Raw genomic sequence first — 25,399 nt, forward strand, 5'->3', positions numbered from 1 at the left:
TATATGATTTATAATTAACTTTCGTTTTAAGTATTCACTTCATATATGATTTAAAATTAACTTTCGTTTTAAGTATTCACTTCATATATGATTTATAATTAACTTTCGTTTTAAGTATTCACTTCATATATGATTTATAATTAACTTTTGTTTTAAGTATTCACTTCATATGGAGATCTCAACACAAGATAAAGACTAATGTTATCTTATTTGTCGTCTTTGTTCGCAGTAAGCTCGGAAATGACGGCCTCTATAAGTCCTACGCTGCTATTATGGCCAAGGTAATATAACAGATCTCATTTGTTGTATCTTAATGTATATTATTATGTCCAAATCTTGCATTTCACTCATCTTTTCATGTCTTTGTGCTTGCCACCTGCAATATATAACAAAAGAAGCGAGTTTGTACGCTTTGTACCTCTTCTATGTAGATGTATTTATTTTATTATCTCCACTCTGCGTCATATGTTTGATCTTGCAGAGCTGCCACAGAGAGGACGATGATGAGGAAGAACAGGAAGTGGAAAGCTTTGAAGTGAGAGAATGGACACTTTTTTTCCTGCTATTAAATCAAATTGACATTTAGGTTGTATTCAATGAACAAAAATGTATTCATTTATTTGACCATTTTATAAGATATAAACAGTTTATAGTATATATATTTTTTTAAATGTAAAACAGTAATTGAGATACAATGATGTTTCTGTGGCTCAGGAGAAGGAGATGGAGAAGCAGAAGTTGCTGTACCAGCAGGCCCGGCTGCACCGCCGTGGAGCTTCTGAGATGCTCCTGCAAACCATCAGTGCCAGCAAAGGTTGGAACATGTTAAAGGTCACCTATTATGCAAAATCCACTTTTTCACGTCTTTTATACATCAACACGTCTCCCCTCTGCGTAAAGACATTCTGAACGTTTCAGGAAAAAAGATTCTCTCACTTTTTGTCCTGATCCATTTAAATAAAAATCTGATTTTGGCCACTTTATGATGTCATAAGGATTTTTTGGCTTGTGTAATCATTAGCCAATAACCAACCAAGATAACACCTCCAACCTTATCACCTGAATCTCCTCTAGACCACCATTGTTTTCTTTTTAACCAAATATCTCTCAGAGGGGCGTGGGGAGTGGCTCCTTATTTTCATCTAAAGTAACAGACAGAGAATCAGCACTTTGGAAACAGGGCTGAAACAGAGGGGATTATGGGATGCTGAAATGATCTGTTTGGTATTTCACTTCAGAGACATGTTTGTATATATCTGAGACCTATAATATATTGATGAAAAACAGTATAATAGGGGACCTTTAAATTATGATAAATGATTTACAATTGTTATAGGTCTTAAAGAAAATACTCACGAATGGGTAAGTAGTTTTGCTTTAGTTGGGGGGCTATAAGCAATCTAATAAAAGTAATTTATGTACATCCTCTGACTGTAACCCATTTCACATCTCATCAGGGGAGATGGGCTCCATGATTGCTCCTACATTGAAGCTGGGTATTGCTGTTCTCAATGGAGGGAATGCTGCTGTTCAACAGGTACAATGCTGCATTTAGCATATTCAGGACTCTCTGATATTTGCCATTTCTACTGTACCTCTCATGTAGGAACTAGAATCACATTTCATGAAACTTAAATATTTCTATAATTAACACAGATGACATAAAGCAAAGATGTTGGTTTCTGATGTAGCAGCGGTATGATAAACTCAATATTTTTCAGGAATATAAATGGAAGTTTTCATATTACATTGACGCACGGTAACCAGCTACAGAGCTCATCACTGACATGGAGGACCTTGATTATTCCTACATCTGTGTTTTTGTTTAGCTTCAACATGTTCAGTTTTATCTTTTACGAACAAATCCATTTCATATTCTCTGTCTTCTTCTGAACATGATGCCTTGACACAGAGTCACTGCAGCAAAGCTCGCAGTAATACAAAAACAATTGTAACTTAATCATATCTGCTGTAGATGAGATCCTCGTCCATTTTGTAGACCTTGTCTTTGATGCTTTTGTGTGATAGAAAATGCTGGATTATCTGAGAGACAAGCAAGACGTTGGATTCTTCCAGAGCATGGCTGGACTCATGCGGTCATGTAGGTGGGTGTTGGTCGTAAAATCCTATGACAGGCCATGTAAAATGTGGGCTGTCAGTGTTTATGTATTGATTGATGACTATGTATGACAAAGAGTGTAAAAGCTCTTTTTTGAAACCCCTGTCTTTCTGCTATCCAGCGTTCTGGATCTAAATGCATTTGAGAGGCAGAACAAAGCAGAAGGATTAGGCATGGCCATGGACGAGAGCTCAGGTACTGTATTCATATGGAAATGAAAAATAAATCTGTTTCTATGAAGCCATGTCATAGCAAGAGACCCAGCTGTGTGATCCCAGGACTACAAATCCTATTTCTCTCTGCCTAAGTCTCAGTGTCACTCCATTGTGACCTGATTGTTTCTAAATCCTTCTCTCATTCTTTCCGTCGTACATATCCTACAGTATTACTCCATTCCTTGCTTTTCATCCCTTTTATTTCTTGCTCCATCTTTTTCCCAGGAGACAAGGTGATGCCTGACAAAGATTTAACCTGTGATCTGTTCCGATTTCTGCAGCTGCTCTGTGAAGGACACAACTCAGGTTATTTGCACCATGCTGTATCTATTTACACACGTCACACTGTCATAAAGTTCACATAGATTGTATTTTTGTCTATGAAAAGCACCACACACTGTAACACAGAAGAACAACAACTTGGGTTGTTTGTTTTTTTCACCTTGATGTTACTTCAAAGTTATGTTAATAAGAGTCAAGCGCTGATTCATAATTGCTGCACAACACATTAGCTGTGCTCTAGTTGACAGCAGTGTCTAATTGCATTGTCTACACCGGATGAATTTCATTGCAATGCACTTTTACATTCTATTGAACATGCTCTTACTTTTTGATGTTAGATTTCCAGAATTACTTGAGAACTCAAACCGGCAACAACACCACTGTCAACATCATAATAACAACTGTGGACTATTTACTGAGGGTTCAGGTAAGCTTACAGCCAGAGCAAAATAACCAAACCTTGCTAGTATACTAACGGTCCAGATATCCCTTAGAAATATGTGTAGGACCATGGTTGTTTAATCAGTACTGCAAACCTGTATTAGGGTACCTGCTTTGTGAATACAGGTTCAATTGTCATCAGATCAAGTATGCTTTGAAGTGCCTGCTAATGATTATTAAAACCCAGTGACACTGAAGAAAGAGATAACAAATACAGACCAATTTATCTTCTTCTAGGCCTGTCTCAAAGTGCTGGAAAAGGTTGTTTCAGAAGAACACCGGCTGCTACATTACTTGGAAAACAGCCTTATTATTTTAACCTTCAATAGTTCGGTTTCAGATACAACCATACCACATCGTCAGCTACTTGTTAACTATGGGAACACATTAAACAGTCACTTGATAAAGGATATATACATTACATGTTAGGCTTTTATCCAAAGCGACTTACATACTCCATACTGTGGCAATTTGGCCAGGGACACAACGACATGCTGACTGCAGTGGGGTTTGATCCCCTGATCGCCCTGATCCCCCTGATCCGATCACCAACGCACTAACCCACTGCACCACATGCCTCCTGCAGTGTACACTGAGTGTATACCAGTCACAGTGTTCCCAGATTTCCTGGAAAATGGTCATTTACATAGTTTGATTCCGATTTCAAGCGTTGTGAACAGTGTGTTGTGATTGTTAATTAGATTAGGGCCCAGGATGGCCAGTTTGTGATTCAATCCATAAAGTGCAAATAAGGAACACTCATTGGTGCAATTTAAGTAAATACAAGTAATTTTTCCAAACTGTATTGCGTTGTTATGTAGAGCTTGTGTTCAAATGTTTAATTGGACTTTCTCCTCTGCCTTTCTGCATCACGTCAAGAGATTGCTGGGCTTTAGATCCGCCAGAGTAGCTTCAAGTGTTAATTGAAAGGTTTCATTCTGCAAAACATCTTTTGTTCAGCCTGCTTTTTCTTTGAGAGGAAACAAAAAAGCCTGTTACTCCCTATTCCATTACCGCAAATTGTTTTCACAACTTAATAAGAAAGCTACCACAAATCCAGCAACACACCTGTAGACGTGTCTAGTTTGAACTTCAATATATTTTTTAATGTGGTCTTTTGTATCTCACTTTATTAAGTTGTATTCAGCCCTTCAAGAGAGTGTTGTAAACCTGGAGCAGATATTAACACCACCTGTATTCACATTCAGATTGTCTATGTATATTTGAACTGTTCCTACCAAATCAACCATATATAAATTCATTGATCATTAAGTTCTATTGCAACATATTTAATAATATAATTGATCTCAATAAGATATTTTTTTCTTAAAAATAATGGTTTATTTAACGCATGAACAACACATATTTGTCCCTGCCAAACTGTAGGAGTCTATCAGTGACTTCTACTGGTACTACTCGGGGAAAGATGTTATTGATGTACACGGACAACAGAATTTCTCCAAGGCCATTGAAGTGGCCAAACAGGTCTTCAACACACTCACAGAGTACATACAGGTCAGTTTACATTACGTGTTATTGTGTCAAAACATGTTTAATGTACATTCCCAAAGATATTGAAGTGACTGTTATTTTGTATATGTTGATTATTATGTTTTTATCTTAATGTGTGCATATGTGTAAATATGTCTGTTGATTGTGTATATAGGATATACATATTTTATATATATTTGTATTCAGGATTGTTGGAAACGTTATTTCGATCTCTCTGTCTGTACACACAAACTGAAAGATTGACATTAAAGTTGACTTTGATCATGTGAGCTCCTACCAACATCTATTTGACAATGAGGTGAGATGTTTCTTTAAAATATGCAGCTCACATTATTATTGTGTTCAAACAGGGCCCGTGTGCTGGGAACCAACAGAGCCTGGCTCACAGCCGCCTGTGGGACGCTGTCGTAGGTTTCCTCCACGTCTTTGCCCACATGCAGATGAAGCTCTCTCAGGTACAGCACATTACAATTCTGCAGAAACATAACATTGTTAATCATCGAAGTGATGGTCTGCTGCATGGTTTCTTCCACACTAGTTCTTATTTTAGGCTGCTGGCAATGTTATTAAAAAAGCATTTATAGTTAATCTGTTGTTGCTCTCATTGTCAGCTGCCTCTGGTATTCTGCATGTCAATATGTAAAACGTCAAGATTTGAAATTGCTTTGCTTCTTTTTGGCTAAATATGTAATTCTCAATATATTTTCTAATAGGATTCGAGGCAAATTGAGCTCCTGAAAGAACTCATGGATTTACAAAAGGACATGGTTGTGTTCTTGCTTTCTATGTTAGAAGGCAAGATTTCCACTTATTTTATTGCTTTATTCAGAATTAATGATCATAAATGGTTTACCAGTTATCATTAATCCAAAATGTTATTTCTCTTTTCCCTCTTTGCCGCAGGTACCGTCGTTAATGGCACTATTGGAAAGCAGATGGTGGATATGTTGGTTGAATCTGCAGGCAATGTGGAGATGATCCTAAAGTTTTTTGACATGTTCCTCAAACTTAAAGACCTCACCTCCTCCGATACCTTCAAAGAGTTCGACCCTGAGTGTAAGGGCTGCATCTCCAGAAAGGACTTCCAGAAAGCCATGGAGAATTGCAAGCGTTTCTCCCAGGCCGAGATTCCCTTCCTCCTCTCATGCATGAAGACTGACGATAGTGAAATCGTGGATTATGAGGCCTTTGTGGATCGCTTCCACGAGCCAGCCAAAGATATCGGCTTTAGCCTCGCTGTTCTTCTCACCAATTTGTCCGAACACATGCCCAACGACTCAAGGCTTGTGACATTCATGGGGCTGGCAGAGTGTGTCTTGTCGTACTTCCAGCCCTACCTAGGTCGTATTGAGATCCTCGGCAGTGGGAAGCGCATTGAACGCGTGTACTTTGAGATTAGCGAAGCCAGCCGCACACAATGGGAGAAGCCCCAAGTCAAAGAATCCAAGAGACAGTTCATTTTTGATGTGGTCAATGAGGGTGGAGAGAAGGAGAAAATGGAGATGTTTGTCAATTTCTGTGAGGACACCATCTTTGAGATGCAGCTCGCAGCCCAGATATCTGGCTCTGACTCTGGAGAGAGGCACGCAGACAAAGGAGAAGACGAAAAGAGTGACAATCTGGACGATAAAGGAAGGTTTTTCGTGTATCAATGGTTGTTTTTGCTGATATCTATACTTTCTGTTAAAAACTTGAAGACATTGATGAGGATGACACTGAAGGATATGCTCATGTCGGCTGTGTTCCTCCTCAGATTCATTGTCATGGCTCAGGCCCGGTGTATGTGTGTTTTAGTTCAGGGCATCTTATATGTGCTGTACATAGCTTTTGTCAGTGGTGGGCTCATAGAGGGAGCCAAAAGGATGAGGATATCCGATTTGCTCGGTGGTATCATCGAGCCAACTCTTGATGAGGTCATGGAGCTCCCAAGTGGTGTGGATCGGCAGAGGAAGTACTCTGCCAGTTTCTCTTCCCAGAGAGAATTGAGGGAGATGGGGCATGTGGCAGCTGTGACCTCTCCCATGGAGGTGGATGTACTCTCAGACATATTTGGCCTCAAAATGAAGAAGGACGGGGGTCAATACAGACTTATAACACAAGACCTCTCTGCCAGTGGGACAACCTCCAAAACAATTACCACTGCCGATACGGTATGAATTCATTTATATCTTTAGAAACAAGGCACTTTAAGAACAAATATTTCTTGCATGTTTTGTTTATTTGTATACATTTTGTATCTCTTTGGTGTTGTACTGATTGATTTCTTCATACATTTTACTGACAGCAACGTAAGGCTCAGACTGCCACAGAGGAAACAACTGAAGATCAGACAACGCCTGGATTAGTGAACACAGGGTGAGTCTTTTGCTTCCTAATTAAATCCTCAGAGGGATTATTTTATTTTATTTTGATTATGTGCTCTCTAAAAAAATGAATTTACAAAGAGTTTTGACAGAATAACAAAGCCAAACAATAAAGCCATCAAAAAGTAAGCCATCACAAATACATAAACATTAATAAAAAGAAAGAAGGGAATAAAGTTATGAAACAATGAATAATTACAGTAGCTTGTGTAACGCAGCGTCCACACGGCGGCATGTGTTGAAGCTTGCCGGTGGGCGTGTCTGAAACTCGACCAACAACCAATCACCCGAATCTCCCGCCCCGGACACACAAGCACGCGGTTTGATTGGCTAGAGCTTGTACTGGCATATGATTTTATTGGCTGACGCTTCCGTCCAAGCTTCAAAAGTTGAACATTGCTCAATTTTTGAAGCGAGCGAAGCGACGGAACCACAATGCAGTTCGGCAAAGCGTGACGTCACCCCATTCCAAGTGAATGGGCAGAAGCGTTGAACGCACGCCGCCGTGTGTAAATAAAAAAATTAATAAAGTCAAGGTTGGATTTCATCTTTAGAGACCTTTGCCCCTTCTGTGTGTGATTGTATTTGCAGAGGGGAGGTAACTGAGAAGAAAACTGTGAAACAGAAAGCAGACTGGAAAGCAAAGCGATGCTCCGATAAGTTCGAGGAACCAGAGAGCCAACACTCTGCCCTCTGGGAGACGATAAGTACTCATAACAAGAGCCTGCAGGTAAAATACAAATACACTCCAACATGCTTGTCGCACTCACACATACAAATACTACACTGATGAAGACGCACACTTAAAAGTATTTACCGGCATACTTGTACACACAGAAAGCATCTAATTTCTTAAATCTTTTTTCCAGAATTACTTTGCAAGGAATTTTTATAATATGCGCTTACTGGCTCTCTTTGTCGCCTTTGCAATCAACTTCATCCTCCTGTTCTACAAGGTAAGATACATTATAGACATAACAAGCAATAGCATTTGCAGTGATTTTCAATTTAGAAAGTAATTCAAAGCGGTATTTATTTCCACACTTTGAGAAGAATTGCACTTTAACTTCACTACATTTTCTTGATAGCTTTATTTACAGGTTTCTATAGTGAGTACACGCAAAATATGGTATCATCACATAAAACACAAAAAAGTCAGCATAAGCTGCACCTCATTACATCAGTCATATTACAAATCTCTTAAAGGGGACCTATCATGCAAAATGCACTTTTTTATGTCTTTTATACATAAATATGTGTCCCCGGTGCGTCGAGGAACTCACGCAGCGTCAGAAAATAAAACCCTCTCTCTTTTCCTCCGTACCCAAATCTCTAAAAACGGGGCTACAACGGAGCTGATCCAGATTTGCGTCCGATATGACGTAATATCGGAAATGTAGGCTGGCTTTACACCCACGGCCCTATCAGAAACGTTGCTATCAGAAACAATGCCCGACTGTTTTGGATGTAATATGGTCTGTTTACATTAGCATCGCTAACACTCAGAGCTAACCTGTACTGGATAGAGCATGTGTGTAAAGAAGCAGGAAATAAAAAGGAACTCACCTTGTGGTATAACCGGCAAGAGAGAAAGCCTTTGAGCTCCATACTGTTTCAGAAATAATCCTAGATAATCCATGATATGGCGTTTCATCACTGCAGTATTTAGTTTAGACAGTAGCTGCCGGGTCCCGTATGAGCTCAGCCCCCTCCTATTTAAAAAAAAAAAAAATCTTTTACATTTTTTTTTTTTTTAAAGCTTTATACCCCAAATCAGCCCTTTTGAAACAGGAAGTGAAATAGAGGGATATGAGGCATGGCTAGAATGGGTGATCTGTTTGGTATTTTGAGCAAAACACACATAGGCATGTTTGTAATATATTTTTATATATCTGAGACCTATGCTATTGCCTAAAAATGTGCACTTTAATACAATGCATGTTTGGGTAATTTTTTTCTGCATAACAGTATACTGTTACATTTCATATTTAAGTAAATGTTCTACAAATGCTTGGATGTCTTTGGTCTTACCAGGTAGCCTCTTTGCCTGCATCACAAAAAGAGGAAGGAGTGGTCACGTCTGATAGCAGTGAGGGATTGGACTCTGCTGATGATGATGACATCGAGGGCACATATTATTTTGTGCTGGAGGAGAGCAGTGGGTACATGGAGCCATCACTACTTTTCCTGGCAGTCGCTCACACAATCATCTCCTTCTGTTGTATCATCGGGTACAACTGCCTCAAGGTAGAGCGGCTCAAGCTTGTACTTTGCTGATTTAGTCTACACTCATTTCACTTTTTCAAATCAGTTTCTCTCCATCATATTTACCAAGGGTATATTTTTAATCCACAGAATAGTTGAAAATAAAGCACATTGCCTTCAAAGATAAAGCCAACTTCACATTGTGCTGCTTATGTAAAGAGTAGAGTGCACACTGTGGTGCTTTTGGTTGGCAGGTACCGTTGGTGATCTTCAAACGTGAGAAGGAGGTGGCGCGGAAGCTGGAGTTTGACGGGCTGTATGTGACGGTGCAGCCTCCTGAGGAAGACATCAAAGGGCAATGGGACCGACTGGTCATAAACTCACCGTATGTTCACAGCCATAACATCAACTGGGCTGATATCATATTAACATTAAACTTGATGTATGCTTCAAAAACTCGTTGTTGGCACCGATTTACAGTCAGTACAAGTTGTACAGAAATGTTACACTTAGCAGAATGTTTTATTCTATATGTTTGTCTTTTCAGATCATTTCCAAGTAATTACTGGGATAAATTTGTTAAGAGGAAGGTAAGGTCTTAAGAGTAATGCAACTTTTGATTTTGCACATCAAAACATGATATCCTTAATGTATGTAATTGTTTGCATATTTCACTCGGTGACACTTCATTAAGAAACTAAATGAAATGTAATGATCCATTAAATGGCAGGTGTAATTATTCCCCCGTCAGTTACCACAACAGCGTCACTGCCTCCAGAGACAAGGCAATGATTGTCATTCATAATATTCTTTGCTTCAAGAAAACATTTTCTCCTTATTTAGATCACTTGGAACAAAATGTAGGGAGAAAATTAAGATAATATACTTTAGTAAAAAACAGATTAGGCATGTAAAATTGATGAACAATTCTGTTCTGGTTTTAGTAGTTATCGTTTACAGTTACCAAACCAAAAGTCTTCCCAAATCTGCAAAGAAACATATTCCGTCTCTGTCTTCAAATACTTCTGCTCGTGCTCTTTTGATTGCACTATCAGATGCTTTTGTAGATAATGCTTACCATACACATTAGTGTTTTGTTTGTAATAAGAAAATGGCTCTAAAATAGAACTCGACTTTGATTGGCACCAAATACAAATAACACAGACCAGAGTTACCTTTCATCATCACCAACATGCAATTTGCAACACATGTATCATAAAATCCTCACTGTAACTGTTCAGAAGCTAACCTAAGCAGCATCATTATATAATATAGCAGATCTAAGCTGCCACCTCATTACGGCACAGACTGCACAAGAATTCTGCCTCTTTCCATTGATGTTCAGATGAAAAGGCACAGACTGTTGTTTTATATAATCCTGTCTTCTTGTTCCGTCAGGTGATGGATAAGTATGGGGACTTCTATGGCTGTGAGAAGATAAGTGAACTGCTAGGTCTGGACCAAGCTGCGTTTGACTTCAGTTCTGAGAGTAAAGAAAGCAGGAGGCTCAAGAGAGAAGCTTCCTGGAGTGCTCTGTGAGTAGAAAAACAAGTCCTTGCCATCTTGCATTCTTAAAGGGATTCATGAGAAACTGCAGCGATCTACTTATTTATTTTGCATTATTTGCAGTTTCAGTTTCAAACTGTATTTCAAATAGTGTATGACAAACATAAACAAGCAAAAACCGGGGCATAACTTATCAGAAGGACAAGGTTTTCAAATAATCGTGTTTTTTTCATTTAGGTGTAGTACTGTAGATCATTGTTATAAATAATAGATAATTATTGCCTTTTGATAGGTATCCTAGAATGCATTTAAGCAGGTGACTCAACACCAAGCAGCCGGCAATGATGATAGCAATGCAGCGTCCTTCTCTGGAGCAAAGATTGAACTATACTATTTGCATTCAGAAAACCTGTAATTGATATAAATATGTATATATTTAAATGTTCAAGTAAGAAGATCGGTACAGCTCTTTTGCTGATGCATGATACAGTAAAGTGAATGTGACCCTTGTGATTAACATTAACACGACAGACTTAATTATTGCAGTAAGTACACTGTGAGTTTGAAAAACTCTTGCCATTTTAAAAAGCCTTTTTACTGTGCACATGTTTTCTTAGTATGTGCATGTTACCCAACGGGCCAGCAGACAAAAGAAGGTCCTGGAACATTTTGTTGCACTTGAGGAAGCACAGGATGTTCTGAAATCAAGCTGCGTAACAGACGGATGCTTTTAGAAAGGACACTGTAGTAACAAGGGTCTGATTTGAGTGACGGACATGTTTTTCAGTTTCTTACCTTGATGTATCTCTGTGATGATGTTGTTTATTTCAGACTCAAGTCCATTGACATGAAGTACCAGGTCTGGAAACTGGGCGTTGTGTTCACTGATAATGTAAGCTCAGACCTTTCTAATATTTTATGGCTTTTGCTCGGTTGTGTTCCTCATTGTTCCTACAAAGCAAAGATAAAGGTGTCACTTCTTGCAAATTATTTCAACAGATAATGTCATAAAACCGAGAAGTGTGGTTTAAACATATTGAATATTTTATGACGGGTCCCACATTTGTTTAATCTCATCTACTGTGCTAAGATTTTGTTTGATACAATTGCACATGCTGCAGAAGGGACGAAGGTAATATCCTGTGATTCCCCCTTATCTAAAATACACATTTGTCTCTCTATCTCTCCTGTGTAATCTATATTGCCTTTTTTATGTGTGTATGTCCTTCTGTGTTTGTATGTGCTCACAGTCCTTCTTGTACCTGGCCTGGTACATGGCCATGTCCGTTCTGGGTCATTATAACAACTTCTTCTTTGCTGCCCATCTTCTGGACATCGCCATGGGCTTTAAGACTCTCCGCACCATTCTAACTTCTGTCACACACAATGGGAAACAGGTGTGTGTGCGCCTTTGTCAGTCTGTCTTTAATTCTCCATCCATCTGTGTTCATGTGTGCTCATATGTGCAGTGTGCATGCATGTGCTGTTTGCTTTCACGCTGTAAGGTTATATTGGGGCTTTTCCAAGCTGAAGAAGAGTATTAAAGCCCATCTGCCTCTGTCGATCCCTTTTGTAATAATGTGTGTGTCTCTCAGTTGGCCCTCACTGTTGGCCTGTTGGCTGTTGTGGTGTATCTCTACACCGTTGTGGCCTTCAACTTCTTCAGGAAGTTTTACGACAAGAGTGACGACAAGAACACCCAAGATATGAAGTGCAATGACATGCTTACTGTAAGTTTAATGTGCATAATCTATGTTTATCATTCAAACAAACACAGCCACACACTTCATTTTCCACCTCTTTAGATCGATTAGGGTAGAGGAGGATTTTGACATTGATTCCAATTGTTGAATCAAGAAGAGCCTTTTGTTTTATTTCTTCCACAACTTTTCCATAAAATGACAGACGCATGGATAGAAAAACATCCCCTCAAACCTCTGCACTTGTTTGGCTATTGGCTCCATTTACACCCCATCGCTGTCTCTATTTTAATGCGGACTCCACTGTCACTCAAAAAATAAGATGGATGGGCAGCGATGGCAGTTTGAAAAAAAAAAGGTAATAGTATTCGGGGTATAAAGTACAATCCTCAGTCACGCTCACAGTAAACATTTTATGCAATTTGAGATACAATGCAAAATGTCAGAAAAAGCCGAAAACTCTTCACTCTTTTCTGTCAAGTCTCCCTCTGACTAAGACAAAAAGCCCTGCCAGTTTCAATTTATTTTTGAACTTTGGGAAAATAATCCCTGACCCTTCAAAAAGAAAAAGCACTCTACAGTTCTTGCTCGATACATTGAATGTGAATTCTTCTTGCCTCATACATACATACATAAACTCCTTGAGGGGAAATGAAATCTGAGACAAACAATGTTTTGAAACAAAAAACTATTATTCTGTGAAATTGTTTTTGGTGGCCGTTTGATTCTTTTAAAAGCCTTCACATAAGCAACTAGCTCAGAGACTGAATTGACTATATTCTTGTTGTGCAGCTTGAGTTGTATAACAAGACTCGTGTCCTTTTTAGATCCTTAACATTTTTTCCTTTACCTCCTACCTTTGTCAAACAGTGGACAGCCAGTGAAATAATGGCTGTTTAATGAAAAAGTGCCCTCACCCTAAAGTAGAAAGCATACTTTACAATACATGAAATAATCAGAATCTGAATACCTTTATTAGTCCCATGGAGGGGAAATGTGCGTAGTTACAGCAGGAAAAATAGCCACAGACAGCTTAATGTTACAAGTGTTAAATATGTGACATGCATTTAAAAAAAAGTACTAAGTTATGATGTAATAAAAAAATTAGTGCTGTCAAAATTATCGCGTTAAATTAACGCATTTAACGCATGTGCAGAATGGCCCACCCCATACGTGCCACCAGTGGCAGCGCCAGGGTATGGCTGGGGTAGGCTACACCCATACCAAGAAATGGCTTAGCCCCACCATGAAAAATGATGTTAAAGGAAGCAAAATAAAGTCTGCCAACTCGCGCGGAGTAAATTGCACAGACAGCAGTGATTGATTTCAGCAGCCACGGTTTTGAAAACTTTTGTCACGTAGTGATCGTCTTCTCAATAGAACATCTTTGATAACGGCGTGGTGTTGTTGCAGGAAGTCCCGACGGAGAATACTTTTGCTGTAGTACAGGGGTGCACATAACTGGTACGCAGGTTATGTGCGTAATCTGAAATGCGTACCGTCACTTGTGTCACAAAGCGCATTTGCGTACCGACGTACTTGTGAAGCTTTTCCAGAAGGCGGTTAGATCACCGGACGACAGAGTCGGTCTCCGTGTGCACAGACAGGGCTGCTGTTAACGTCGGTCTGTAGGCCTACAACGGAATTGTGCCAAAACTACGCCAACCGGCTGCGGAGGGAGACTTCTCTCCCCCCCCCTTCACTGGAGAACTGCGCTAAAACAGCTGATCACAACGTTCACACTCTGTGGTCATGAAGTACTCCACTAGCTGCCCCCCCCCCCCCTCTGTCGACTTTCCTGAAGTACTCCCCCGTTGATAGAAATCAACACGTAATGAATTAAGACCCCACGGTTTGATGATTGATAGGTGTGTGGGTTGTCTTTCATTTTGACACACAGAACAATGTTATAATAAACATAGATACTGTATGTTAAATGGATATATCCGCCTTCTTTCATTTATCTTTCCATTCCCACAACAATATGCATAAATAAATGGCATATTTTGGACATAGTTCGAATGGTGATTAATCATGATTAATTAATTTTTAAGCTGTGATTAATCTGATTAAAATTTGTAATCGTTTGACAGCCCTAAAAAAAATATAATAAAAAGTTACATAATTAAAAAAAAAATACACATCCTGTAACAGTTCTTAGGATTTAGCAGCCAGGTATATATTACAGTTACTAACGGCATCTATATATATTGCACATCTATAGCACATAGGTGGTTGGTATTTAACAGCAGCAAGTTTCACAAAATACACACCTTGTAACAGTTCTAAGGATTTAGCAGCCAGGTATATATTACACATATAAATACATGTTCTTTCAGTGTTACATGTTCCACATGTATGTTGGAGTGCGTGCTGGCGGGGGAATCGGTGATGAGATCGAGGATCCGGCTGGAGACGACTTTGAGGTGGAGCGCATTTTCTTTGACATCACCTTCTTCTTCTTCGTCATCGTCATCCTCTTGGCCATCATCCAGGGTCAGTCAAACACGCCAAATTTGCTTCACAGATGCAGCTCAGCTGATGAATATTTCAAGCAGGATTGGAAACAGCATATTTTTATTCCACTGATTCCTTATGTTTTCCTGTCATTCAGAGTCAGCGGTGCATACCTATGTACAAACAAAAACATAGACAGACTTGTGTTTTTTTCAGGCCTGATAATTGATGCCTTTGGGGAGCTTCGTGACCAGCAGGAGCAGGTGAAAGAGGATATGGAGGTGAGACACTTTCTCTCACACACAGATGCTTTTTACTAGTAGCCAATCAAGCTGAGCTAAGGTTGACTGTGTGTGAAGTGATACCTCTGTGTGCACACGATTACGAAAACACAAACATCTGTGAAAAGCAGCTGTAATATTGTCTGTCACTGTTTCATTTACACACAATTTACTCTGCTGCAGTGGGCAATAGTGATTCAGTTTTAGCCGCTACTGCCATCTTCCCATAATTATGCAGCTCTAAATAGGTCTCCCCCAAAATACATATTGCATTAATCCAATTGTTACTCTGTAATTTTGATAAAACTGTTGAGTACCCCAAAACGGTGCTAATCCTCAGCATATTTGTTCCTCTGTGTCTTATGTAAACGTGGCAGCTAGTATTCCTGGAAGTATTTAGTTGCTCTTATTTAAACTCTTTTGCCTTTTGAAGACGTCCTCTGAGTGTGTTTGTAAAAAGCAAAGGCACTAAAGCGTACTAAATGCCACATTTTAGTAACAGAGCACTTAGACGAAAGGCCTCTTGTCTTAATAATTGTTTATAATGTACTCTAGGTAGCATCTTGTTTGTTGGAGCCTGTTTCATGAATCATTACATGTCTCACATCTCTCCTCCTGCAGACCAAGTGTTTTATATGTGGAATAGGAAATGAATACTTTGATACGGTCCCTCATGGCTTTGAGACTCACACTCTGCAGGAGCACAACTTGGCAAACTATCTGTGAGTTCATTTGACGCTCACTACTTTAATGGCTCGAGTTGCTAATATCTCAAACGTATGATTTTATTAATACTAAAACTCACGACTTGATGTGATGGCGCAGGCATTTGTGATTTCACCTTTAACAGAGCTATTTGAGCATGCTGCAACATCACTTCACCTTTATAAGAAAATAGAAAATAACAACTCCTTCAGTGTTGCATTGGTTATTCATGATAGATCGACTTGGCAGTTTAACACGTCTTCCCTTTAAACAATTATCCCAGAGTCTATTTTCTATCTGTTTTTCTTGAGGCCTGTTGTTGGTTTAAAATATTAATGGCAGTGTTATGTTTACTTTCCCCAATGGACCCCTCAGCACCTGCATTCATAATTCAGATTCAACTTGATTTCTTGTTTCTTTTGCATCAATCATTTACCAACATGTGGTATGACGTTCGTAATTCCATTCAGGTAAAAAACTATCAAGTAGAACCAGAAGTTTTAGACTGGCACAAATATGTGTAGTACGTGATTTACAATGTCAAGAAGATCCAGGGCCATACATATTTCAATCAGGAGAGACGTGATGTATGGAATACATATTTATTATCGGTCACATTATATAAATGAAACATAATGATGACAGTTTATAACAAGTGAATGAAATGGTGTTTTGGCGATTAGGCCCAGGTTTTGTAGGATATCAATCGGGAAGGGAAGAACCGTTTCCGATGAACCCCCCTGGGTCTAGACACTGGTGGTGGTGATAAGTGGTTAGGTCCGGTTGGAAGGGAGAAGGTTAAGCTTTGCCCTGAGTTGAAAGCAGGAGGCGAAGGGGTGGAGGAGGGTTGCGCGTTGACACCTGGAAGACAGCTGATAGGAAAGGGGAGAGCATATATAGAGGGATTAACAGGTGCGATGATTAGGCTTGTAAATGGAGGGGAGTGATAGGTTAGCTGAGGAGTGGCGCTCCCTGTCATTTAGTGCAGGGAGCGAGTATTGCCATGACGTGCAATACGGAGTGATAGGTCTTCCTGTCTGAACTTGCGCTAAGCTTCATTTAGACACAAGCAGGTAAGAATCATACTATACAAAATGTAGACATTCTACATACAACACACACTTAACACTATTCACACATTCAAATCAATCACATGACACCAACACATCTTGCAGGATCCATAACGTTTCTTTAATCACAAACAATGTAATGTGTTTCATACCATTTGATAAACATGACCATGTATACATTGCCTGTGTGGATGCACAGTTGATCAAAGAGTTCATGAAAAATGTTCCACTGTGTGGATTGTTGAAATAGTTTTTTATTTGGACGGTGTTGTTGCACAGGTTACTGGTGACACATCAGTAATTACCATTGGCAGTGTTTATTGAACCTCATTAGTATGGATTCCTCTTGCTTCCTCTCACTGATGGACTTTTCTCTGCTCATGTCTACATACTTATGCATGTTGGTCCTTCACGCCACATTTTAAGATCACATTATATAGCTGTGCAGACTGAAACATCATCATTAATTGGAAAATATTTGATGATAGACAAAAAGAATCAAGTAAATACCTTGTTTTTCAAAATGCACCTGTTAAAATCCACAACACCTGTTTCCATAATCACCACTATCCCTTGGCATGTGCTCACGCTTTCTATTTAATGATACAGCTTTCTCTCTGTGGGAGGTATGTAAATCGCTACATGAATCCTCTTCTGTGTCCTTACAGATTTTTTCTGATGTACCTTATTAACAAGGATGAAACTGAACACACTGGGCAGGTATAATAGTTTCTTATTATGTTTTATTGCATGATCTATTCAAAGTGAGAACATGGTGTTCACTTTTAAACCTATTAAACAATTCTTCTGTCATTCCCAAATGTCAGATTACTTCATATGTCCTTCCACAATGGTTCCTCCATAACTAAACGTCCTATTTATACCTCCCCACCCCATCGTAATGACAAAGCTGTAGTGTAACCTTTTCAACTAAGACAGAATCTGTATTCATTCTGTCCTTCAGAGGGCCTATCAGCCCTGACACGCACAATTTATGATGATGTACATGCAGACGTAACAGTATGATTATAATTTCCCCTTTTACTCATTGCCGTATGACAGCAATAAATAAAGAATTAAAGGGGGTTTTCAAGTCGCAAGTAAGGTAAGATACGTTTATTTATATAGTACATTTTCAGACACAGAGGCAATTCAAAGCTTTACATCATCATTAACACTTAATAATAAGACACAATAAAATAAATAAAACATAATGGAATTACAGATTCATAAAAACCATGCATACAAGAGATACAGAATAGTTCAAAAACAACATTGTAAATACACTAGGTGCTAAAACAAGTTAAAAGGCTTCTGGGTAAGCAGCTGTAAAAAGTAGTGTTTTTAGCCTCGACTTAAAAGAACTCGGCGTTGGTGAGGATTTGAAGTACTTTAAATAACTTTTCTTGTGTTTTCACTATAAGAGCAAAGACTGATGCTGTCTTGTAAATCAGTGTAGGAAAAATAATCTGCTCATTTTAAAGAGCTATACCTTTTCTCTTCTTCTCTTGTTTCCCATACGTGGCAAACCTAGATCTACGAATATGTTGTGAAGCAGAATAGATGAGGAATGCTTAACGCTAAATGCTGCACAGTGTGGTATAAAAATAATAGAAATCCATTTTTATTTGGATGTATCTTTGAGGCACAGAATGCAGTTTGAAGGTAATGCTGCAGGATTGATAAAAGGCAGCAAATATTGAATTCGTTTTTTATCCGCCTTAAACAGTGTGCTCTTTCAACACAGTCTCACGGCATTTTGTGTTATAGTCACAAAATGAATCTATTGATTCGTGTTCACCAACACGATTTAGACATTTTTTCGTGTCATACAGAACTATTTTAAAAGCAATGTAAATAATAGCAAATTAGAAGGAAAAACAGATTTAAAAAAAATACAGATTTCAGTATTCTGAGGTTCTATGCCCCATTTCTTTTCCTCGCGGACGGCAAAAAAACTGGTATTCCAAGACCCGACCGGACAAAAAGACGTAGTGCAGGCACGAAACATACTACTAATAGAAATACCTTGCTTTTAAAATCGTTCTGTGAACACGAATCAATAGATTACATTAATTTCGTGACTATAACACGAAATACCGTGAGACTGGTTGGCTCTTTCCAAACGGAGTTCTGGAACTCATCAGTAGATATACTGTGTTTTCAGAGATGATGTTTTCCTCAGGTGCAGATTAAAGAGGCAGCTGCTTGTTGGAATGTGTAAAATATTTCTCTGTCGGGCCAGAGATGCTGGAGGAACTTAAATTTGAAATACAATTGTTAGTGGACACTGCTGAGATTGTTATTTTACTGAAGCATGGAAAAGTTTGGCATAGTTAATGACTTGCGGATAAATTACCACTTTGTCTTTGCCAGGAATCCTTTGTGTGGAAGATGTACCAGGAGCGTTGCTGGGAATTCTTCCCTGTGGGAGACTGTTTCCGTAAGCAATATGAGGATCAACTGGGATGAAAGCAAATCTGAGAGATCTAAAGCCTTCCTAGATAATGGCATCGCTCTGAAGCCATCTTGATTGATGCCCTTGGACTCATTAAATGAACCTGAGTTTTGTTTGTGCACGATTGATTTTGTTCTGATTTTCCCACAAAGTAGTTTTTCTCAGTTCTATTGATTAAATTATTTGGAAACTAAATAATGAAGACTATTTGTTTATATTCTGATGCGAAATGAATATGGTGTTATTTCAGTATTTTCTCAAGTCAAAAGTATTCTGTTGTCTACATGATTATCAAGTAGTACAAGCTGGCAATTCAACTTCAGTCTGATGGCTCTGTGCTGGCATGTGTCTCTGTAAAGCTCATGTTTTGTGAATAAAGTGATTTGTCTTCCTAATCACAGCCTCCCGTTCCCCTGTGTGACATGCAGATAAACACTCCCTCTGGCATTTGTTCTGTCTGCCCTCCTCTTCCCTGATTCTTCACGCTGTTTTTTTCTTCCCTCTTGTGCTCATCTCTCCAGGATCTTCTCCTCCTCCTGTCCTCACTTCTTATTCCGTTTTTTTCCCCCTTATTCACTCGTCTCATCTTCAGCTCTTTTTCCTTCTCATTATCAGCCGATGTGTAGCAGGCCAGCAGGTGTCCCAACGCTCAGGTCAAAACATTGCCATGGAAGCCTATCAACGAGTTTAATGACCCGATTGGCCGCTGTCTCCAACAGACAAGAAAGTCTTTGGGGATTCCTCGGGTAAAACTCAGTGACTAAAGGAGCGTGACAAGTTTTTTTAAAGTGTTAAAAACTCAGTGTGCATGTGTGACGGCGGGATGACACAGCTTACACAAAGTCTGCCTCTGATATGTATCCAAGTTGCTTTTGAGTTATGACTTGTTGCATCTTATAACTCATTAGTGGAGGAAAAACTGATGAACTCAGAGAACTATATTCTTTGCTTGAATATAAATCATACCGAGTCATTAGGGCCAATGCAATAATTTAAATCAGGCTTGATGGGATATAAAATGTCTTTCTTGATTGCTGGCTCACTGCAATTTCCCCATTTAAAGGGCTATATACTGTCACCATTAGGATCAGGCAGTATTACGATTTATGCTTAACTCATGATGTGTGACAGACATCATTTATTGGGGAAGTGAAATTCGGATTGTTTTGACAATAATTGTTATTTTTCGAAGTTGAGTATTATGCCTATAAACGGGATAGGAATCTCGTTAACACCTGGGAGCAGTTTTCTTTTCATACAATAAATAACAACACATTAAAGTCCATGTCCCTGTTATAGATTCATAAATATTATAGCTACCAGAGAATAAAAACGTAGCTGTTTCAGGTCGGCCTTTGTCCAGAGGTAGAGGAATGGAGAAAAACCTCATCAAAACCCCATTTCATTTGGAATGTAATCCCATGATGGTGTGTATCAAAATCAATCATACCGCCATAACTCCAAACCCACAGACATCAAACACCTCTCTGCAGTTCTCACACAAATCTGCAGGAGACGCACTGCACAATTTCAGAAGTTGTTTTCCACCAGTTGATTTAGCAGAACACCATTTATTTGAAGCAGTGCACCCAACGCAACCCAAATTAAATATACAGTCAGTATATTTAATACATCCGCAGGATCAAAAGATATTGTGGGTAAGATGGATGTCGGTTTGTAGCTGCCAAGCTTTCTGCTCTTTTCTTCTTCATATTACCGGCCTGTGGTTGAGTTATGTTGAGGTCAGAAAGTCTGAATCTAGTTAAGGTCGGGAGCATAATTGACACTGTCTGAAAGTATGAACAGTAGTCTTACGGTTCGCTAATGTTTGAGAAGAAAATAATACCATTGAACTTTAAAAGTGTGTTTCCTCTTTAAAGCAAGGGGTACAACTTTTTAGCTGTGTCCGTCTGACAAGTTTCTCCCCTCAAGCAGCCACATTACCACTACTAAGTTAAGTTCACCTCTAATTTCCTTAGTCACATCGTTCCAACACTGAATCCCAGCCAGCAATACTGATCTTAAACACAGCTTTATTTGACATGCACAACTGAAAGTAATTTCCTTTCCTTAATGTGCAGCAATTGCAGACCTTGAAAAAGAAATCCAGGCATTGCACGCAGTAATGTAGGCATGTTATGTTTCAGTTTCAAAGTGTGTAACCTGCAGAGTCCAGCAGAGGTTACAAATGAATAAATGTACCGGCAGTATGCCAGACGGAGCGGGAGTTTTGTGTTTCATTGCTTTCAACTTCTGAGTCATGAGTGTGTGTCATTATGCCAAAATGTGCTCATGGGGACACCTGTCGTAATGTAGCAGGAAGTACCACACAAGCTGTTTTGAGTACTTTTGTCAGGTGTTTATACTTCAGTTTGGCTGTTTACACACATTTCTTTTTGTGTTAAACTTTACAGGTGTGTTATCGAGATCGAAATTAGGTCAGAGTTTGAAGATGAATGCGGTTTGATCAGCAGCACTAAAGAAGGTGTTTAGGTAGTGGGACATTATCCCCCCCATCACCACTACCTTATTGAAGATAGTCTATAATTACATTTTATTCAAGTCTTTGTACCATAACAGCAGAATATCAGCGACATTAAACCAACATAGGAGACGTTTACTGTTTCTCAAGGTCACTGAGTGATAGTTTTTTATCAAAAGTTAACATTGGAACTTAAATCTATATAAAGTAGCTTTACAGTAAGGAATATCTTTACATATTGAGCCATCATAATGACTCGGTTTTTCAGATAGCCATCTTACCTGCGTTTATGCAGAGTTCCTTGAGTTTACTGGTGTGACACAACATATAACAGAAAGCAAGTGGGCTTGTCAGTGACATAAATAATATAACATTCATATGACCTCATGACAGTTGTGCAAAATGTATGCAGTGACTAATGGACCGAGCTTTGCTTCTCGTAGCCTTCAATGGGAAATCAATGAGCTATGGATCCATCATGCATGGCCTTCAGGTTTACATTATTCTACAACACACGGTTAATGTACAATATGTGAAACCAACAATTAGGATTGTGGGAATTATGCATGGGCAGATGGCCTTAGGCTGGCATGCAACAGCTGGGTATGCAGGGCATGGTGAGACTGATTATGGGTATGGGGGTATGTGGTTGCATCATTCTGAATACTGCCCCAGATACTTGCAGATGTTTGGGAGATAATGCCGCCGCACCCACATATATCATGGTAATGTAATCTGACTTCTAAATCAATAAAAGATGACAAGAGGAGAGTAAGAGGGGGAGAGAGTGGAGCAGTGAATTTACTCATACCTGAGGCCAAGCATGTTGAATTAAACATGAACAGTGAATCTGTTGTTTCAGTTTTGACACTGTCTCAGACTGTGGCTGTTTTTGAACATGCATTCTGTGTTACAGGTCAGTAATTGCTGGTTATAGATTTGATTTAAACAATTGGCAGTGTCAGGCAGCCTGTTCTTCTTTGCTTGTTATTGAGATCATACAAAACGTTGATAAATTCTGTAGATTTTTAAAGTGCTGGCACTAAACATGCTGCTTGTATTTCTCCATAAAAGGACATTTGGTGACACATTTCATCGTCTCCATAGACTACTGTATGTGTTTTAAGGGCACCTATTGAGCAGTGGTCTATTTTTCTCCATGCTGTCATCCCCACTCACACTCTTTCCAAAATCCTTTTCTTTTGTTCGATCGTCTTTCTTCAGTTTCACTGACCTGTCAGACAGGAGCAGACAGGCTTCAAGTGATTTCCTGAGATACACAGGAAGAGTTTTAGTTGTGCTTTAACAATAAGGCAAGTTCTTTCTTCAATTATCTCCCAGGTGCAAATACAATTTAGAACTAACTGTGATGATGTATTATTGATTGAAAAAAATACTTTCCTTTGAGTTGATTGAGCTGAAGTCATCAGGACAGACTCCAGCACCATGACGCATGTTGATCCACTGTGGTGACATTGAATACATCCTGGGCAACGAATGGCGTTCTACCTTACAGTTCGTGAACCATATAAATCAGTGACATCAAACTTTGCCACCACTCTGCCAGCATGCAAACCATCAGATATGTTGGTTAAATTAATGAGGGTGAATGAAACCAGTTAACTTTGTGAATTAAAATAAATTACATCTCTATCGGGACTTTCATGCTAAATTGATTATAATGGGGCATTGCCAGTTTATGCACCCATGGTTAGCATTTTAAAAGCAACCTCATTAATCCCTCAAATAAAGCAACAAGCTGGCAGGCTCTTTGAAACGGGTTGTTTATACAATTCCTGATGCAATTGTGTCAGATTTGGTACCTGCAAAAGCATTTTGTATGCTATAACAATTAGATCCTCTATTGCTCTCATGAAACTCAATTATTTTCAGGCTTTGAAGCATTATAAAACTGCCATTTATTTTTTATTAGAGAGCTACCTTAACCACATTAAAACTGGAGAAGGCAAACATGGTCCCTACAATTACATTGCTTCCTCTTTTGAATTTCTGTGTGTGCAATTGTTATCCCAGATATGCTGTCATGCAATCCAAAAGCATAAGGATTCAACTTGGTGTGATATCTTGAGACCTTGCAAGGTCCGAAAACAATAAAAGCAGAGGACATTGTGGATCCAGATGCCCGTGGCTTTGACTTTGTCCTTTAATATCAAAATGACAGATTAAATGTAAACGTGCTGCTTCAGTTCTCAACGGAGAGGGCATCTCAAATACTTTAGTTTGTACAAGTAGGAAAAGGTTACACTAACTCCACTAAAACAACACGAGAAAGGTGTGAGTATATTCAGTGAAATGAATAATGTACCAGCACAATCCAAAATCTGCTGTGAAATCCTCCTGCTCTTTATTTGTTCCCCCTCATTTCCTTTTCAACACATGATTTATTGTTTTTCTTTGCTCCAATAGTTTTATTTTTGTTTAACGTTGCAGTATCTTATCTCACTATCTATTTGGGGGAAAGAAAGGAAGTACATCTGACAGGTGACATCCATCATCAGAGAATTAAAATGTATATCTACGTTCACTTAGAGCCTCCGATACTCTTACCTCGCATTTGTTTTGAATGTGGGACAAAATTAGGACACCTTTACACTCAGGTTAACAAGTAGTGGCACTCTGCTTTTCTGACAAACTAAATAAAAAAGACAAACAAGTCGATTTTTCAACATAAACCATATTTTGTTTTTAAAGAATCACCACTGCATGTTTCAAGCAGTATGTAGTTTATCATACAAAGTACTCGACACCAGACTCTCAGCTTTGTCATGTATTGTCTCATGACAGTCGGACAGACCCCTGCCTTCTCATTACAACTTTAATTTTTGTATAGAGTAACTGTCTTCCAGTAAACAAGCATTACCACCAGTGACGGGAGAAGGGCCTTCAAAATTACCATTTAGATTGGACAACTCAATGCCAAGAGAAAGCCAATTAGTCAATGAGAATTTAGTAAGGCATGGATGGGACTGAGTAGTTATCCCAGAGGGTGAGGCCTTTCTTCCGTCATTCCTCTTGAATCCGGTATCACACCAGCCTCTCCTTTTATTTCGATGGCTGTGGATTTTGTCTCTGCAGGGCTGTTCCCGCAGTGATCTGAGCTGTTGAAATGTGAAAGTAGACAGATGCTGCTTTAATAATTGAAAATGGCAAATTTGCTCACTCAAAGGTAAGCCCGGTAGTTGGGGAGATGACCCACTTTCCTGCCATTTGAAACGATGTGCATTTCAGAAAGTCTAGTTTAAGGAGCACTTGTTTATTGGCGGGAACTATTAAGGATTTTACATCAATTTGGTTTCTATTGAAGCACATAAATAGGGAGAGTAACCTGAAGCCAAAAGAGAGAAATATTAATTATCATTTTGTTCATTTTCTAAAGACTTTCATCACGAGTCTCAAAGCTGGCTTGGTTTAAAAGAGAGAATTGTCAAACTGTTTTTGTATCCACAGCTGTCTGGACATCTGCCTGCTCAGCTGTTCTCCTGTGTGTGTGTGTGTGTGTGTGTGTGTGTGTGTGTGTGTGTGTGTGTGTGTGTGTGTGTGTGTGTGTGTGTGTGTGTGTGTGTGTGTGTGTGTGTGTGTGTG

At 39.1% G+C, this 25,399-nt stretch overlaps 1 protein-coding gene across 3 annotated transcripts in view; it reads left to right on the forward strand.

Annotated features, from left to right (window-relative positions):
• ryr2b (ryanodine receptor 2b (cardiac)) overlaps positions 1-19,709 on the forward strand; it is a 102,667-nt gene extending 82,958 nt beyond the window's left edge. For 2 of the 3 annotated variants that reach the window (XM_034237908.1, XM_034237909.1), the window contains exons 59-85: positions 230-281; positions 482-535; positions 715-814; positions 1,458-1,537; positions 2,029-2,105; positions 2,241-2,314; positions 2,560-2,640; positions 2,955-3,043; positions 4,444-4,572; positions 4,920-5,024; positions 5,283-5,364; positions 5,473-6,719; positions 6,854-6,924; positions 7,524-7,662; positions 7,802-7,888; positions 8,967-9,179; positions 9,362-9,522; positions 9,685-9,727; positions 10,536-10,672; positions 11,475-11,535; positions 11,894-12,040; positions 12,239-12,373; positions 14,683-14,839; positions 15,017-15,081; positions 15,703-15,803; positions 17,525-17,576; positions 19,233-19,709. In XM_034237908.1, coding sequence (XP_034093799.1) covers positions 230-281; positions 482-535; positions 715-814; positions 1,458-1,537; positions 2,029-2,105; positions 2,241-2,314; positions 2,560-2,640; positions 2,955-3,043; positions 4,444-4,572; positions 4,920-5,024; positions 5,283-5,364; positions 5,473-6,719; positions 6,854-6,924; positions 7,524-7,662; positions 7,802-7,888; positions 8,967-9,179; positions 9,362-9,522; positions 9,685-9,727; positions 10,536-10,672; positions 11,475-11,535; positions 11,894-12,040; positions 12,239-12,373; positions 14,683-14,839; positions 15,017-15,081; positions 15,703-15,803; positions 17,525-17,576; positions 19,233-19,328 — 3,835 coding nt within the window. In that variant the 3' untranslated portion in view covers positions 19,329-19,709. The remainder of the gene's footprint in view (positions 1-229; positions 282-481; positions 536-714; positions 815-1,457; positions 1,538-2,028; positions 2,106-2,240; positions 2,315-2,559; positions 2,641-2,954; positions 3,044-4,443; positions 4,573-4,919; positions 5,025-5,282; positions 5,365-5,472; positions 6,720-6,853; positions 6,925-7,523; positions 7,663-7,801; positions 7,889-8,966; positions 9,180-9,361; positions 9,523-9,684; positions 9,728-10,535; positions 10,673-11,474; positions 11,536-11,893; positions 12,041-12,238; positions 12,374-14,682; positions 14,840-15,016; positions 15,082-15,702; positions 15,804-17,524; positions 17,577-19,232) is intronic. The other variant, XM_034237910.1, reaches the window with a different exon arrangement.
• The last annotated feature ends 5,690 nt before the right edge of the window (positions 19,710-25,399 follow it).

The sequence above is a fragment of the Gymnodraco acuticeps genome, unplaced genomic scaffold (assembly GCF_902827175.1).
Source record: "Gymnodraco acuticeps unplaced genomic scaffold, fGymAcu1.1, whole genome shotgun sequence".
NCBI lineage: Eukaryota > Metazoa > Chordata > Actinopteri > Perciformes > Bathydraconidae > Gymnodraco > Gymnodraco acuticeps.